This window comes from Phallusia mammillata, chromosome 4 (genome assembly GCF_965637545.1).
Source record: "Phallusia mammillata chromosome 4, kaPhaMamm4.hap1.1, whole genome shotgun sequence".
NCBI classification, from domain to species: domain Eukaryota; kingdom Metazoa; phylum Chordata; class Ascidiacea; order Phlebobranchia; family Ascidiidae; genus Phallusia; species Phallusia mammillata.
Genome location: NC_137255.1, coordinates 16,930,642 through 16,945,967, shown reverse-complemented (window position 1 = coordinate 16,945,967; position 15,326 = coordinate 16,930,642). Strand labels below are relative to the sequence as shown.

The 15,326-nt window shown below is 37.1% G+C and overlaps 3 protein-coding genes across 3 annotated transcripts; 2 read left to right on the top strand and 1 right to left on the bottom strand.

Moving 5' to 3' along the window:
* The first annotated feature begins 672 nt into the window (after positions 1-672).
* On the top strand, positions 673-6,365 carry LOC145222991 (mismatch repair endonuclease PMS2-like). The gene is made up of 13 exons (XM_080089270.1): positions 673-890; positions 961-1,047; positions 1,156-1,294; positions 1,965-2,112; positions 2,465-2,542; positions 2,610-2,744; positions 2,954-3,153; positions 3,492-3,709; positions 3,958-4,596; positions 4,673-4,869; positions 5,180-5,357; positions 5,446-5,625; positions 6,126-6,365. Exons 1-13 carry the CDS (start codon positions 761-763, stop codon positions 6,257-6,259), a joined length of 2,463 nt encoding a protein of 820 aa, XP_079945396.1. The 5' UTR covers positions 673-760; the 3' UTR covers positions 6,260-6,365.
* Positions 6,366-7,612: 1,247 nt separating this feature from the next.
* Positions 7,613-9,572, top strand: LOC145222993 (FAD-linked sulfhydryl oxidase ALR-like). Its single transcript, XM_080089272.1, has 3 exons — positions 7,613-7,857; positions 8,761-8,990; positions 9,121-9,572. Exons 1-3 carry the CDS (start codon positions 7,729-7,731, stop codon positions 9,281-9,283), a joined length of 522 nt encoding a protein of 173 aa, XP_079945398.1. The 5' UTR covers positions 7,613-7,728; the 3' UTR covers positions 9,284-9,572.
* A 734-nt stretch (positions 9,573-10,306) lies between these two features.
* On the bottom strand, positions 10,307-14,357 carry LOC145222992 (ras-related protein M-Ras-like). The gene is made up of 6 exons (XM_080089271.1): positions 13,998-14,357; positions 13,205-13,264; positions 13,044-13,137; positions 12,631-12,730; positions 11,840-11,919; positions 10,307-11,629 (listed from the first exon to the last, which is right to left on the bottom strand). Exons 1-6 carry the CDS (start codon positions 14,188-14,190, stop codon positions 11,554-11,556), a joined length of 603 nt encoding a protein of 200 aa, XP_079945397.1. The 5' UTR covers positions 14,191-14,357; the 3' UTR covers positions 10,307-11,553.
* Between the last annotated feature and the right edge of the window lie 969 nt (positions 14,358-15,326).

Below are 15,326 nucleotides of genomic sequence, written 5' to 3'. Positions count from 1 at the left end.
GGTGCACAACCTTTCCGCTGCGACGGCCGCATCGTAAATATACTTATTAATAGTGCCTGATAGACAATTTAATTTCTAGCTTGTTACGTAGATTGAGCTGCGCAGTCTAGGAATCAGACTTTACTGTTTATGGCGTCACCATGTAAATTGTGACGCTAATGATGCCTGTTTTCGCATTGTTTATCCATAATAGGCTTACAAAAAGTCTTAAACATGCGGCTTCTGGGCTGTTAATATGTTTTCCAGCCCCTCAAACAAGTTTTGCAAATCCAAATATTTCAGTTTACATGTTCACGGCCACAGGTTGTCTACTCCTGGCCTTGTATAACAATAATTCACGCGACCAGGCAAGTACCTATTGGCAGACTGTTACTTTCTGTGCACAATTAAAAATAGCTATGCGTAGGGTATACAAAGTTGCTTAAAAATTGTAAAAGGTATACAACGGGAAAAAAGGTTGAAGAGCACTAGACTCTAGTGAGTGGTAAATATATCTTTTTAAAGATTATTACTAGCAATGCGCACTACACACTGGTTGTCAGTCACACACGGTGCCCCAGGAATTTATGGAAACGGGAGCTCTGAGCTGAGACATAAAGCAGGAATTTTTCCTGCCCACTAGCTCCGCTTACCGTCTGTTGCATATCAGGTTATTTCCCGAAAATGTAACTTTTCATGACAATGGGCAGCGAAAATGCAATGATAACTTAGGTTGGTCATAAACATCAACGTTTTGTTTGCAGCTAGTAGTTGCATTTAAATGGCGGAAATTAAGGCCATAAACAAATCTACAGTGCACCAAATATGCTCCGGACAAGTTGTGTTGGATCTTGCTACTGCTGTCAAAGAACTTGTAGAAAACAGTTTGGACGCTAAAGCAACTAGCATTGGTATTATGTGTATTTTGTATGTTTTGATGGTGACAAAGCACAACGGTCGTATGTTTTTACACTTTGACAGAGATTAAATTGAAGGAGTATGGTTCTGAACAAATTGAAGTATCAGACAATGGAATTGGAGTGCAAGAGAAAAACTTTGCTGCACTAAGTAAGTCAGTATTTTGTATTGTGTTAAACTTTGATTTTAAAACATTTTGCTTTGGCCTTACTTTAAAGCTCGTTGCTGTTGTATTTTAATGCTTTCATTCGTTTTTAGCATTGAAACATTACACTTCTAAACTGCAAGAATTTGTTGATTTAAGTTCAATCGGAACATTTGGCTTCAGAGGTGAAGCACTCAGTTCCCTTTGTGCACTGTGTGATGTCACAATAAGCACAAGGCACAAAGATACTAGGTAAATATAAAAACATAATATTCCATGTAAGATAACATGTTGGTTTATTTATTAGTTCTTTGTAACATGCATCACTGAATTACCCCCAATCAAAATATATTACCAGTCTTTTCCACAGTTTGTAGCTACAGCCGTTAAAAATTTAAAGTTGTAAGTTTGAATCTCACTACAGGCTAAGAAGTGTCCAGATGGAACTATCAAGGAGATATCACATGTAAAAGCTAACTTAAATAACCACCAAAGTCTTGCATAAATATTACAAAACCTAGTACAGTTCAAACCCCAATTAATTCTGTGAGAGAAAAATATCATGTATGAGGTATAACCACATGTTAATTGCCAATACAGTATTTAAAGCATGAATTTTAGTTAAACTGTTTCATAATTTTAGTTAAACTGTTTCATAAAAAATTCATAATTACTCCATTAGCCATGCAAAGAACAATTGCTTAGATTTTGACTGTAAGTTTTCATGTGTAGTAATACTTTAGCCAGTAAAGTTAAGACAAGCATTTGTTGCATATATATCAAGCAAGTTAGAAACCTTTGAAAATTTTAAACTGATCTAATTTGTTGCAAGACCAACTACACATGTAACCTTATCTAACTTTCTTGATATTCAGCATTTATATCAAACTCATACTGAAACAGTAATGTTTCTTTTCTGCAGCATTGGTCATAAACTTGAATATGATCACAATGGAAAGATAATAAAAAAGTCACAAGTGGCAAGGCAGATTGGGACAACTGTTCAACTTAAGAATATTTTCTCCACACTGCCTGTCAGATTGAATGAGTTTAAGAGAAACATCAAAAAGGTTACCTGCATTTGAATTGTGTTATATTACTCTAAATTGTGTCATATTCAAGTGGCACCATTTAAAAAGTTCAAGGTTTGTGGTAGTAAATTAGGTTTGGAGATCATATTGTTACTTACTGTTTGGAACTGAAATTCCAAAGCATTTTGACATAGGCTTTTGATACAAAATGAGCAAATGGTTTCTTCCAAAATAAACAAACAACCCTTTTTAACAAGCTTTTTATAAAAGAGAATGGTGTACAATAACTTATACGTGGTCCTGTACCCAATAGGTGTTTATTTTTTTCTCTTTTTCAATTCCAAACTATATTGGTGTATTGTTTGTTGCGAACATTATCATGAATTTTTAGGAGTATGCAAAACTATTATCTCTCATGAACGCCTACTGCATCATTTCTACACATGTGAGACTTTCATGCAGCAACCAGGTATATTGTATTACTACAAAAATACTCATAAGAAAAAAGGTGCTAAATTGTGTCAACTTGATTGCAGACATCAAAGGGCAAGAAAACTGTCCTTCTTTCAACACAAGGTGCTCCAACTATAAAACAAAATATTGTTACTGTATTTGGATCCAAACAGTTTGAACTTCTTTCTGAATTCAAACAAATTAATCCCACTTTTGAGGTATGGCATAAACCTATGATAAATGGTAAGTGGTGTTAGCCCATTAAACACTTTTCTTCATTTGGCAAACTGCACCATGCAGTCTTTTTTCCAGTAATGGCTAAAAGCATAAGCATTTCAAGAAATATGAATAAGGAAATAGAACATTCCTTATGTCAAATATGCAAATTTTGCTAATCCCTGAATAAAACAAATTTGTAATTGTGTAGGTTTGTGAAGACTATCATCTGAAAGAAGATGAAGTAAATGAAGTATTGGATTGTTTCAGTGTAAATGGTTGGTTATCCAAGATTGGCCACACACATGGTCGGTCGTCTCCAGACCGCCAATATTACTTTATCAACTCAAGGCCTGTAGACGTGCCCCGTGTATCTAAACTTGTCAATGAAGTTTATCACATGTTTAATAGGTAATTTTAATGTTAGAAGTTGGTCGGTCTGTCATGTAAGATATGTACACCATGTGCCTCATGTATTTTTTCAAAATATTTTATTATTAATCGCCCCTATACTTTGGGTTTGTTTGCACCTGTCTACAAAACAGTCCATTTACTGAAAATTTACAGTTTAAATGATTTTCAATAAAACAGGCGCCAAGGTGGCTGAGTCATCGCGTGGTTAGAGGTTGTTCCAAGCTAAGGAAATAAAATTGAACATGAATAACAACACACTTCAAGTTTAACAACAAATCAATAGAAATATAAGCTGCCACTTTTTCGTATTTTTTCGTATTTTTTACAAATTTTAGACATCAGTATCCGTTTGTGGCGCTCAATATTGAGATGAGGCGGGATGCGGTGGATGTGAACGTAACACCCGACAAACGACAGGTTTTTCTGCAAGGCGAGAAAGTTTTACTTGCAATTGTGAAGAGTTCACTTCTGCAAATGTTCACCAGTAACGGTTGTCACGTGGTTGATTCCTGCACCCGTCCGAGTCCACGATTGTCTTTCGATGTTGCGGATTGTGAGTATTTGATGATTTTTGTGGACCAATAAAGTATATACACCATGTTTTTGCATAGGAGCCGAGTCCAGCCAAGACCGAGGCACTGTGCAAAAAATATTTTAATGCTGCCTATTGCAATGAGTAAAGTTTAATAGAAGTTCAAAGTGCCTTAAAGGAATCATTGGACTCTTTAACAAACTACAAGTTGTTTAATATTGCCTTGAAAAAGCACATTAACAACACAAAATATGTGTACGCATTTCTAGGCAGCAAAGGTGACATTGAGAAAGAATCAGCTTTAACTTTGACACCAGACCGAGCAACTTTATCCAGAAACAGCGATACAGAGGAAACGTCAAGTCCAACCGTAAGCTTGCTTTCCAAGTTTCGTCGCAAAGATTCTCCACTGCCGACGACCATCACCAGAAAGCGACCTTCCACACAGGGTTTTAACTCACCTTCGGTAGTTGCCAAGCAACCACGTATGGACAGGTTTTTTTCACCGTCATCTGTTCAGAAATCCGACCTTAAGACTTTTGGTAAAGAAAATGTTACTAAACAAGATACATCCGACTTTGAAACCTCTGAAGAAGACGTTTCTCCCCTACGAATTGGAAACGTATTGGAGATCAAGCGCCCGCAAGCGGAAGTATATTTTGACTCTGAAAACACAGCGCATACAAATGGCGAAATTGGATTACCGAATGACAAACAGGCTCTTGAGGATCGCGAGTTTTATATTTTCAAAGAACATACAATTCACAATGATTCAAACTCTAATGATCAAGCGAAAACTAACATTGTTTACGACAAAGCGGAAGAAACACACGAAATAGGAAGGGAATCATTGCGCACGGCGAAATTTTCCATGAAAACAATAAGTTCAAGGCTAAAGATATTACAGGGTTAGTGCTAAATGCACATTGTTATATTTATGTCAAAATGTATGGAGACTTCAATGTATTATTTTGTATTTAATAGACATGGAAAGTACTGGAAGTTTCACAAGGTCATCTTCCTTTCAAGCGAAAATAACTCCGGGTCAAAACACAGACGCTGAAAAGGAACTAAGTCGAAATTTGAACAAAACTGCGTTTTTCAAAATGGACGTTTTAGGTCAGTTCAACCTTGGCTTTGTGGTGGCAAGATACAAAAACGATCTCTTTATAATTGACCAGGTAAATCAAAGCTCTTTTCTTCTATCAACTACGTCGAATTTTTTCGTTGTCGTTTTTTCTCTGATTTCTGGACGTTTAAGATATAAGTTTCATCCGCCTATGACAGTTAGACGTCAAATAAACTTATTTTAGAACATAAGTATTTATTTTGTTCTTTTGCCACTGATCAGTTGTTAAACACTCACATTTAATGTAAAATACGACATCTGTAGCCCTAATGAAATAGATTGATTGAAAAAAGTGTAAATATACGAACATTATCTTATTTATTTTATGTTGAAATTATTGATTTGTATTGTTTTGTTTCCAGCACGCCTCGGATGAAATCTATAATTTTGAGACCCTTCAGCGTTGCACGGAAATTCACACACAAAAATTGATGATTCCTCAACGACTAAACTTAACTGCTGCTGACAAGTTGGTGCTCGTGGAAAACATTTCCATCTTTCAACGAAATGGTTTTGATTTTAATATCACTGAGGACTCGGGTGAGAAAGTTGTACCCAAAGGGCTAAAGCGCTGTTTTTTCGTCTGTATGTCTACGTACAATTTCATTTTGTAAGTTGTTTCATGTAGTTTCAGGTCAGGATCAAGTTTTCTTGAATCGGGTTCCAATGAGTAAGAATTGGGATTTCGGCTCAGCCGATGTTGATGAGTTGATTTTTATGTTGAGTGACGCTCCGGGTGTTTTTTGTCGACCCTCCAGAATTAGACAAATGTTCGCGTCAAGGGCTTGCCGTAAATCTGTTATGATAGGTACGTAAATTGTTTTAACTTGATTTTTAACTGCAAGTTGATTGAGAGTCTACTCTACACTGTTCAAATAGTGCTACAAAGAACGAAAAAAATAACCTTTCGGAAAAACCCGTGCGCCCATTTTTGACTACTCAATTTCATCTGTGTTGTGTAGCCTAATGGCCTACGTCAGTTTTTTTTTACAATGACGTGTAGCTTCATTATCAAGCCAATGCTTTATGTTAGTGCAAATATTCCACTTACATTTTGTATGTGGTTTGTGAAAAGTATACTTAGTTGATAAGGCATAAGGTGTGTGGCCACCATTGTGATGTTGCACTGTCTGTGTATATTAAAACGTACCCGATCGAGCTTTAGCCATATACAGCATTGATTTAATTTTAAAATTAGTTTCGAACAAGTAATGCCAGCTTTGTCAAAACACATGAGGATGGTTAAGTTTATAACTGCCATATTAGCTTGTTGTTATTGGACATCACTATTTTTCGTTTAAATTGCAGGCACTGCGCTTAACGCTCGTGAAATGAGGAGGTTGCTTGATCACATGGCTGAGATTGAACACCCTTGGAATTGTCCTCATGGACGTCCTACTATGAGACATATTCTTGATTTGTCACGGATTGCTACAACATAGAATCATAAAACACTTTATAATAGTCTTCTATGATTTTTCTTCAGTGCTGGTTAATAGTTTTTGTATTGTATTTCTTAAATTGCAAATAAACCTCGAAATGTTTTGTCTTCTCTCTGAAAGTTAAGTATTAGCAGGTAAAAAGTTTAAAAAGGCCGAATAATCGAGAAAACAAGCTACATATTTTCTTCTATTTTTTCTGGTGGTGCTAAACACCGCATGTTACCGCATAGTAGCCTATGCCGCGAGAATTTAAGTCCCAAAAAGTCCGCAAAATTATAATTTTCGCAAGTATGCTATGTCCACTAAAACTACTTACCATGTGATAACATGCAGTATTTAGTAGTGATGCACTGAAGTTTCGGTTGGCCGAAACATTTCGGCCGAATACGCTGTTTTCCGATGTTTCGGTTTCGGCCCGAACTTTTTGGAAAATTCGGCCGAAACCGAACTTTCATTTTCGCCAATACGAAACATCATAAATTAACTAACTTATTTGTTGTATCTATAAAATACGAGCCACGTTGTCTGCAAAATATTTCAAGTTTAGAAAAGATTCCGCATTGTGAAAGTGTTTTTGGTTTGTCATAATTGAGTTCACTTGCAACAACAACACGCAATGTTCAGTTGAAAACATTCAAACATTCAAGGACGGGATTTTATGTTCGGCCTGATTCGGCCGAAATTATTCGGCCTCATGACCGAATATTCGGTTTCGGCCCGAACCTTTTAAGGTGGGTCCGGTGCATCACTAGTATTTAGTAGAGATGTAGGCGTACCGAATATTCGGTTTGCCGAATTTATTCGGCTGAATCGGTCATTTTTGCAGATTCGGTTTCGGCCGAATAATTTGTTGCGATTCGGCCGAAACCGAATCTTTTACGAACACAAATTTAAAGCGTTAAACGTGTCTTTTCTGATTATTAAGGTACCAAGCAATTTTTCAAAAGCCCAAACATAACGAAAATTGCGTCAATTTTATTTTTTTCAACACGTTATCGTTTTTACCACTGTAGTCAAAAATTAGTAATTCATTGGCAGGTTGCCAATCATGCTTGGGGCAATTTTAAACCCCACAGAACCGAAATGAGGACGAAACACAACTATTCTGCACTAGTTGCCTGGTAGATAAACATTTTTTTCATGTCAAACGCATACTTTACGAAGTCGCGTGACGTCATAAATAATTCGGTTGATTCGGCCGATTTTATTCGGCAAAACCGCCAAATATTCGGCTTCGGCCGAATCGAAATTTAGCCGATTCGGTACAACACTAGTATTTAGTACACGCCTTTTTTCTTAAAAACTCAACTCCAGTTGATAACTTGCTTAGTAAACATGACTAAGCAACATTTTAAGCCCGTTGATTTTTTCTGCAGTAAATCATTGCGCCACAGGAAATCACACAGAGCAAGGAATGTTTTTCGGTGTTAGGTAGAGAGGAAAGTTTGCGCATTGAGACATGAATAAAAATGGCCGGGAGGAGATTGTTCGAAGATGACAATGGTGATGGCGCTCTTCAATACAAAGGTCGAAGAGCATGCAGAGCGTGTGACGACTTTAAATCGTGGAGAAAAAATCATTCTCCACGTTCTAATGAGGTAGGGTTGAAAATCTGATTTGTGTAGATTGTCTTTATTTTTTTCTGCCTTGCAGTAGTTTCTGCTGTGTTGCATTCTTAAACTTGTTTTGTGTTTAAAACCTTGAGCTGAGAAAGCCCAATTTATTTCAAAATAAAATTCCAGATAAAGATACTCTATGTTTATAAGCATGCATTTTGTTGGGTATTGTTTGCTATTCAAACTAGTCCAGGTGTCGGCAACCTTTTAGGCGACACGCACCAATTTACTTCGTATATCCATGTGTTAGTGACCTCGCGTGCAAAGGTTTTTCTAAATAATAGTGGTTCGTGCCAGCTGATATCAATAATAAAGGGTGACACTAAAACGCTGAATGGGCGGGACGTCGCGGAAACCGTTAAATATCGGGTAAATTGCTGACGGTTAGTGCTATTAGGGTTGGGTTGAGGTTTTATAAAAGTATGTGAATCAAAAAATGTCCCTGCCTTAAACTTATTCAGCTGTTTCCTGACATTCAGCAAAAATGCTTGGGCGGGAAGTCTCCCTCGGCTGCTGAATGTTTCCCTCGGCCGCTGAATGTTTCGCTCGGTCACGGAAGGTATCCGGGGGAATTATTTTTAATGATTTTCTATTATAAAACCTTATCCCAACCTTAATAGCACTAACCGTCAGCAATTTAACCCGATATTCAGCGGTTTTCACGACGTCCCGCCATCTCCCGCCCATTCAGCGTTTTAGTGTCACCCATAATAAAGAGATAGCAGAGCGTTTTGTGCATGAAGGGCTGAATTTTAAGACAATGGCATGATAAAAACTGAAAGCAAGCAGTTAAAAAATAAGTAGCTTGGGCAGAAACAATAGAAGGTATATTTGAAAAACATGTACTAAGTTGTAATTATATTTTTTTGTCTACCAATTTTTCAGAATGTAAAGCAAAAACCTGATTTGACTGATGCCAACTTGGAAAAAGTTCCTGAAGATTGTCCATTAGACATACAGGAGCTTGGTTCAAACACATGGTCCTTTCTTCACACAATGGCTGCCTACTATCCTGAAAAACCAAACGAACAGGAAAAGAAAGACATGACCAAGTTTATAGATTTATTTTCAAAGTTTTATCCTTGTGAGCACTGTGCATTAGATTTTCAACACAGGTAAAACCAAAGCAATTATAAGGACCAATTAAAGTATTGTATTATTGATTTAAAAATGTATTTCCTATTGCAAACAATAGATGTCATTTGCAAATGACATTCCGCTTTAAGCATAGCTTTATTACTGCAGCATTAAAAAGAAGAAACCTGATGTACAAAGTCGCTACAGTTTATCGGACTGGTTTTGCCAACAACACAACATTGTAAACAGAAAACTGAGTAAACCAGAATTTGACTGTTCCAAAGTTCTGGAACGGTGGAGAGATGGTTGGAAGGATGGTTCATGTGATTGATGTTTTTTGTGTGTGTTATACTGTGCTACCAAATTTTAATGCATTGATTTGTCTGTAAGTGTCTATGTTTTCACAACCATTCAAAATGATGACCAGGTTTTAAATGAAAAATTTTGTTAAACAAGCAAAATGCTTCAAAAGATTTTTCAACTGTTCTGAAAAACAAGTTTTGAGTGTTGGTTGTTGTTCCTATCTGATGCTTTTAAAAATATAAAATGTGTTGCTGCACCTGATGCAAATCATAAACCTTTGGTTTTTGTATCTGTTTTCAACATGGTGCAATTTTAGAGTCAAGTGTGCAATGTTAGTTGAAGTGAAGTTATGTGTTTCATAACCATTCAATGCCTGCATTTTTTACCCGACCTTATTTTCAACACCATAATTGCAAGAATTTTGGCATACAAGTTTAAAATTTAAATAGTGTGTCATAAAAAATCTGTTGAAAATACCAACCTGATTAAATTTGAGAACCTCCTTCCAATCACACACCACCTGAAAAGTTTCCTATGCTGCATACCAAGTACCAAACCAGATATCTTATTTAAATGGTTACATCAACTCATTTCTGAGACAAACAAGGAATAATTTGTACAGGAAACTTTTACCCAAGTTCCAAATCCAGGGACTGAATACCTATTGGAAAGCTTGACGATTAGAAAATGTAAGGCATTTGTTGTTTCTACCTGGCACTTTATTTATGTCACTCAACCATAGTAAATGTTGTTCAGACAAGGCAGCAAAACTGATTTAGTTTGGCAAATGCAACTGTACCTGTTGCCAATCTTGATTCAACTTCAGCAGAGCAGAAGCTACTAGGTGCCACAGTTTAAGACTCTTCGGCATTACCAGCAAAAAAAATACCAACACCACAGATTCAAAAGAAACATCTATTTACCTTTGTTCCTTGTCTTCCCTCATTGTATGAATGTATGCTCACTAGTCACTATAGCGATTACCAAAGTTACGTTTATTAAGTTTGTCTTTCTGACTGAAAGCTTAATAGAGAGTAATTTACACCAGCAACAAAGTTGTATATCGTGTATTATACGGTAATTTCGTTAATCAATGGAAATCCAACGATCATCCATCGACAATGGACGTTCTGCCCATGCAGGTGCTCCATATCGGTCAGTACATTGGCACCGATGTACAACCAGAAAATGCAGAAGCGGTTTTGAAACTACGGTAATACTACTAGTTTTTTTTGACGCATGCTCAGTAACTTAATTGAACTGGATGAGTAAAGAAAAGGCAATCTGCAGGGCTCGTGCTTGTACAAGGCCCAAGTGAGGCTCAACTGCATTTACCATCAAACACGGTTCGAAAGGAGAATGCCAGTTGGATTGAGATGAGAAAAAACAGCACAGGTAGCACATGGAATTGTTAACAGTTGGTTCCAGCCAAGGATTCCGTTTTTGTTATAATTGCCGAACCGCATTAACTGCAAGTTTTTTAAACCATACGTCAAGGGTGGCCTTGATGAATTCATCGGCATCATGGCTTCAATGTGATGGCGTATAAGAAATGAGTAAATAAATATATATATTTATATCATATATATATAAATGTATGTATAGGGAGGCTGCGATGAGAAACGCAGATATGTTGTCTAAAAAGATTTTTGAAATGTAACTCCTTCGAAGCGTGGCTGTTAATTGTGTGACGTGGGTATCCACAAGGGTTGGAAAAATGACAAGCACAACACACAATTTCATTAATAAAGTGGAAGAGGCGATCGAACGACAGTATAATTTTTTGCTCAATAAAGGCGACACCAGGGGCAACTTGCAACTCTGACAAGGCGGGAAACGATAGCAGCAGTGAAATACGTCTCTTTTGCACCGCGGCTTACGCTGATACGATTAGCAAAAAAACGGGTGGCCCTTCGAGTTGTTTGAAACAATTATTTCGCATAAGGCCTTCGAAAAAACTCACTGCCATGAGGCACCAAACCACATTGAGCTATGTGGCTTTGGCTGCGAAGTCGCACAGCAATTATACAAACAGATAGAAACACGCGCCACACAAAAAGTCGATTTCCTACGCGGCCATTTCACAAGCATTCCCAGAAAACAGATATGGAAAGAGACATAGAGTTCGTTAGTGGTCGTTAGTCGTATCAAACGTTGGGGGTACCATAGCGGTGTATGGCATCGGCAAACATTCTCTGGATACGTCGCGGTTTGGCGATGTTCGCTTATCTAAAGTCCATCGTCCGCCGCCCCGGTCGCTGCCAGCGTTTCGCGGACGGGACCAACTGGGTCCGGCAGTTACATTAAGCTGCAGCAGCATGGTTTCGGTTCTCTGCGGCTCGGCCTTCTGTTGCTCTGGGGAATTCCCTGTTGCCTGTAAATGTCCGACGTGTTAGGTTGGCCGTAGCTCGCGACGGGCGTGGCAGCCTTGTTATACGATAATAAGGGTCGTGGAGCGAGGTTGGTTGAACTTTAGCGACTGTGCATTGTATGCAGTTGCACCAGCATAAGGCTGGTCGTCACGAAAATGTAAATCTATGGTGTGATTGAGACTAGCATTTTATCGAAGTTCAGTTGCACTTACCTTATTATTCTAACCACGTTTTGAAAGGCTTTGTCAACGTTTTGAGGCGGGTCTTTAGCACTTGTTTCAATGTAAGGAATCTGTCCAAACAAAAATCATCAATAATAGCAGTAATTTTACACTTTAGTTATGACACCTTATTATAGCTTTGTTGAATATTTGTTGTAATTTTATAGCAGGGGTGGGGAACCTGCGGCCCGCTTGTCTTTTTAATGTGGCCCGCGTCACAATTTTGTTAAAGTACAGCATAAAACATAGCATAAAAAAAACAATAAAATGTTTATGTACAAATATTTACTCGAAAAGACTTCGACATTTCCACATTTGACGCCAAACTTATTAAAATTGCCACACATTCAACCACTTGCTGTATTTGTGACATAACAGTCACTCGATTGTCTCTCCTTGCAGTAACAAATCATTTGCCATTTGCTGTTAGTTTAAAATTGATTTTAGAGCTATTAGCGTGGATCCTTATATTGTTACATAAATATATTCGGTATAATGGAGCTAGGGTGTTCCAGAAAGAATGGACAGATTTTAGTCGAATTAAGTGATAAACCTGTATGCATTGTTTGTTGCAAACAAGTAACAGCAAAGAAAAAATCTAATCTGGAGCGATGAAATATGAAATCACTTGTGTGCTTAGGCCTTAGGGTATTATTACACAGAATTTGAAAAAAAAAATATATACATATAAAAATGTTGTGACATTCATGCAGCCCGCAGTACAAGTAGGTTCCCCACCCCTGTTTTATAGCAACCCCACGGACATAACATTTGGCACTTACACCGAATTGTTTGGCCATCTCCTGACCTTCTTCTTCTCTTACAACCCGCTGATGAACCAAATCAACTTTATTTGCAACGAGGAGAGCAGGAAATGAGCACCTGCATAAGAATAAGTGTAAGATGCACATGATAAAATTCCTGGAATTTAATTTCTAGCAATCATCCGATAATCAACCACACTCAAACAGAAAGGTATGATACACTTACTATACACTTATGCTTGAATAACCGTACATACAAAGTGGCACAGACATAATTTTAACATAATATATTTGGTCACAATACTGGTTTCACTTTAATATTGCTGATAACTTTGGTTTTGTCAAAGAATTCCTTGAATTTAATTTTAAACAATTATTTTTAAACAATCAACCGATAACCACACTCAAACAGAAAGCTGGGATACACTTACTCATCTTTTACTTTCAATATAAGCTCGTGAAATTCGGGTACATGGTCGTAACTTGCTCGGTCAGTTACACTGTAAACAATTAGAAACCCATCACCTGCAAATCAAAGTAAAGTTATGCAAAATATAAAACAACAGACAATGTAGCTATAAGACACACACACCTGTCCTCATGTATTGTTCTCTCATAGTACTGAACTCTTCTTGGCCTGCAGTATCCAAAACTACACAAAAGTAAGAGTAGTTCAGCAGAAGGAGGCAGAAAAGAGTAAGTAGCAAACAATTCTGGGCTAAATATGTTAAAGTGTATCTGTGTTTCATCACAAGTTGATGAATCATAAGAGTTTAGCCTAACCTGTAACCATTAGTGACATCACAACAAACTGAAAGGTTTTTTTAGTTTACTTTGTCTATTTGAATTGTTGATTTATCAAGTTCTGGTTTTACATAAAGGCTTTGCTAACTTTAACGGATGGGTTTACTTGCTTTTTGCAATCAATAACCTATTTTTGTGCATATTGCTGAAAAGTTGTTACTGTTTCTCTGCATTTCTCATAAAGCTTCCATCATGATTCCCAGTCATTATATTTACAAACACAAATTATTTTTGTCCTTTGAAAAAAGTTCAATAAAAGCAAAACACTTGCACAAAGTGGCAGGACACGTTTTGTACCATGATACCCAAATTCCATACCATGTCAAGCCAAGCTTACTACATTTAACAGAGCTGTGAGTTTTATTTCGCATATTTTTATATATATTTGCAAAACCCCTTTACTCCATAGATCAAGCAGAGCCTTATCACACCATAGGGTAGAAAACATGGCAATATTACCATGCCAAATATACCATTAAAACAGAACTGGTACAGATTATGTTCAATATTTGAACGATAGCAGTCATTTTTCAAGATTCTGTAGAACAAAAAAGAAATCTATTGCAATTATAAATACATACCATCTAAAATACACCACTGCCCATCAATATCTGTGTGTTGAATATATGAATCTTCTATTGTTGGATCATATTCCTCTACAAACATCTTCTGAAAAAACTGAATTGTGAGGGCACTTTTCCCAACACCACCATCGCCAACTACAACCAGTTTATATGTCATTAGGTTCTCATTTTGATTAGGCACAGCCGCCATTGTGTGGAAGATGTAAATAAATATTCAGAGGCAGAATATATTCCACTTCACACGATCAGGGCCAACTTGTTGCTCACACAATTCCAATGACAAGTTGATCTTGGCTATAAGGATTTGTCGGACAATATTTCAACCTGTTTGTGGCAAATACAACATGTTAAAGTCTTAAAACATCATCATGAATGGGTGACATGACACAATGATTTTGTTCTAAATCCATGAATGTCCGCAATACTCTTTCTGGTTTCGCTAATACTGTCAATCTAACTTTACCTTGTTACTCTGCTTTTCATATGATTACCCTTCAAATTGATCTGCTATGGTTTTAGTTTAAATTTTATCTGTATTTTCAGTTTACCTGGCTATCTGGGTCAAAAAAGTAATGCCAAAAATGTGTATTAAACTGCAGTTAAATTCAGACTTACTGTGACAAACGTTGCAACTCAAATTATTTCTCGTTGGTAAGATCCTTTTTACCAACCTTTACAGCAAAGATCACCTGATAAACTTGCTTCTGTTACGGTACTGTCGCATTTGGTAGCTGCTGGTCACGTCACGCGTCTGAAAGCTACATTGCAGCGAAAGAGCAACACGATTTTAAATTCAGGCCTTCTGCCTTTCCTCGATATGCTGAAAATAGCCATAACCTTATCGTCGTATCCTTGCAATGAAGTGAGCGCATTGGCAACCGTCATGGGACTTTGAGACCGGCACACCCAAGTTCCTGCTGAGCCAAACACACCACTAGCGGCGTGCGATCGCTATTCGAAACTTATATATGGCGACGCATCACCGATCCATAAATAACGAACCAATCATGGTCATTTTTTTGAAAAAGGCGACAATATACGAAACGCTCGCTTGCTTTCTAAAGTCAAAGTAATGGGAACAAACACACCAAACATGACTAAAATATCGCAAATCAAATCAAAATGCTGGAAATAACTTTATAATGCCCCATGGCAGAAACAACTGCACCAGTTCAGAAAAACTGACTTTTTGTCTGGTTCTGTTCGGTTAAACGATTTCTACATATAAAATACACCAAATATTTCGAAAAAAATTAACAACTATAAAAGAAATAAAATAGTTGTCTAAGGCAATATTATTAAAAAGCACACAAACAAATTACCATT

Coding starts and splice junctions, on each gene's coding strand:
- LOC145222991 (XM_080089270.1), top strand. CDS start 761: ATGGCGGAAATTAAGGCCATAAACAAATCTACAGTGCACCAAATATGC. Junction 891..960: donor CGCTAAAGCAACTAGCATTG/GTATTATGTGTA, acceptor ACACTTTGACAG/AGATTAAATTGAAGGAGTAT. Junction 1,295..1,964: donor ACAAGGCACAAAGATACTAG/GTAAATATAAAA, acceptor TCTTTTCTGCAG/CATTGGTCATAAACTTGAAT.
- LOC145222993 (XM_080089272.1), top strand. CDS start 7,729: ATGGCCGGGAGGAGATTGTTCGAAGATGACAATGGTGATGGCGCTCTT. Junction 7,858..8,760: donor ATTCTCCACGTTCTAATGAG/GTAGGGTTGAAA, acceptor CCAATTTTTCAG/AATGTAAAGCAAAAACCTGA. Junction 8,991..9,120: donor GCATTAGATTTTCAACACAG/GTAAAACCAAAG, acceptor TTATTACTGCAG/CATTAAAAAGAAGAAACCTG.
- LOC145222992 (XM_080089271.1), bottom strand. CDS start 14,190: ATGGCGGCTGTGCCTAATCAAAATGAGAACCTAATGACATATAAACTG. Junction 13,265..13,997: donor GCAGTGGTGTATTTTAGATG/GTATGTATTTAT, acceptor ACTTTTGTGTAG/TTTTGGATACTGCAGGCCAA. Junction 11,920..12,630: donor AGATGGCCAAACAATTCGGT/GTAAGTGCCAAA, acceptor TTGTTTGGACAG/ATTCCTTACATTGAAACAAG.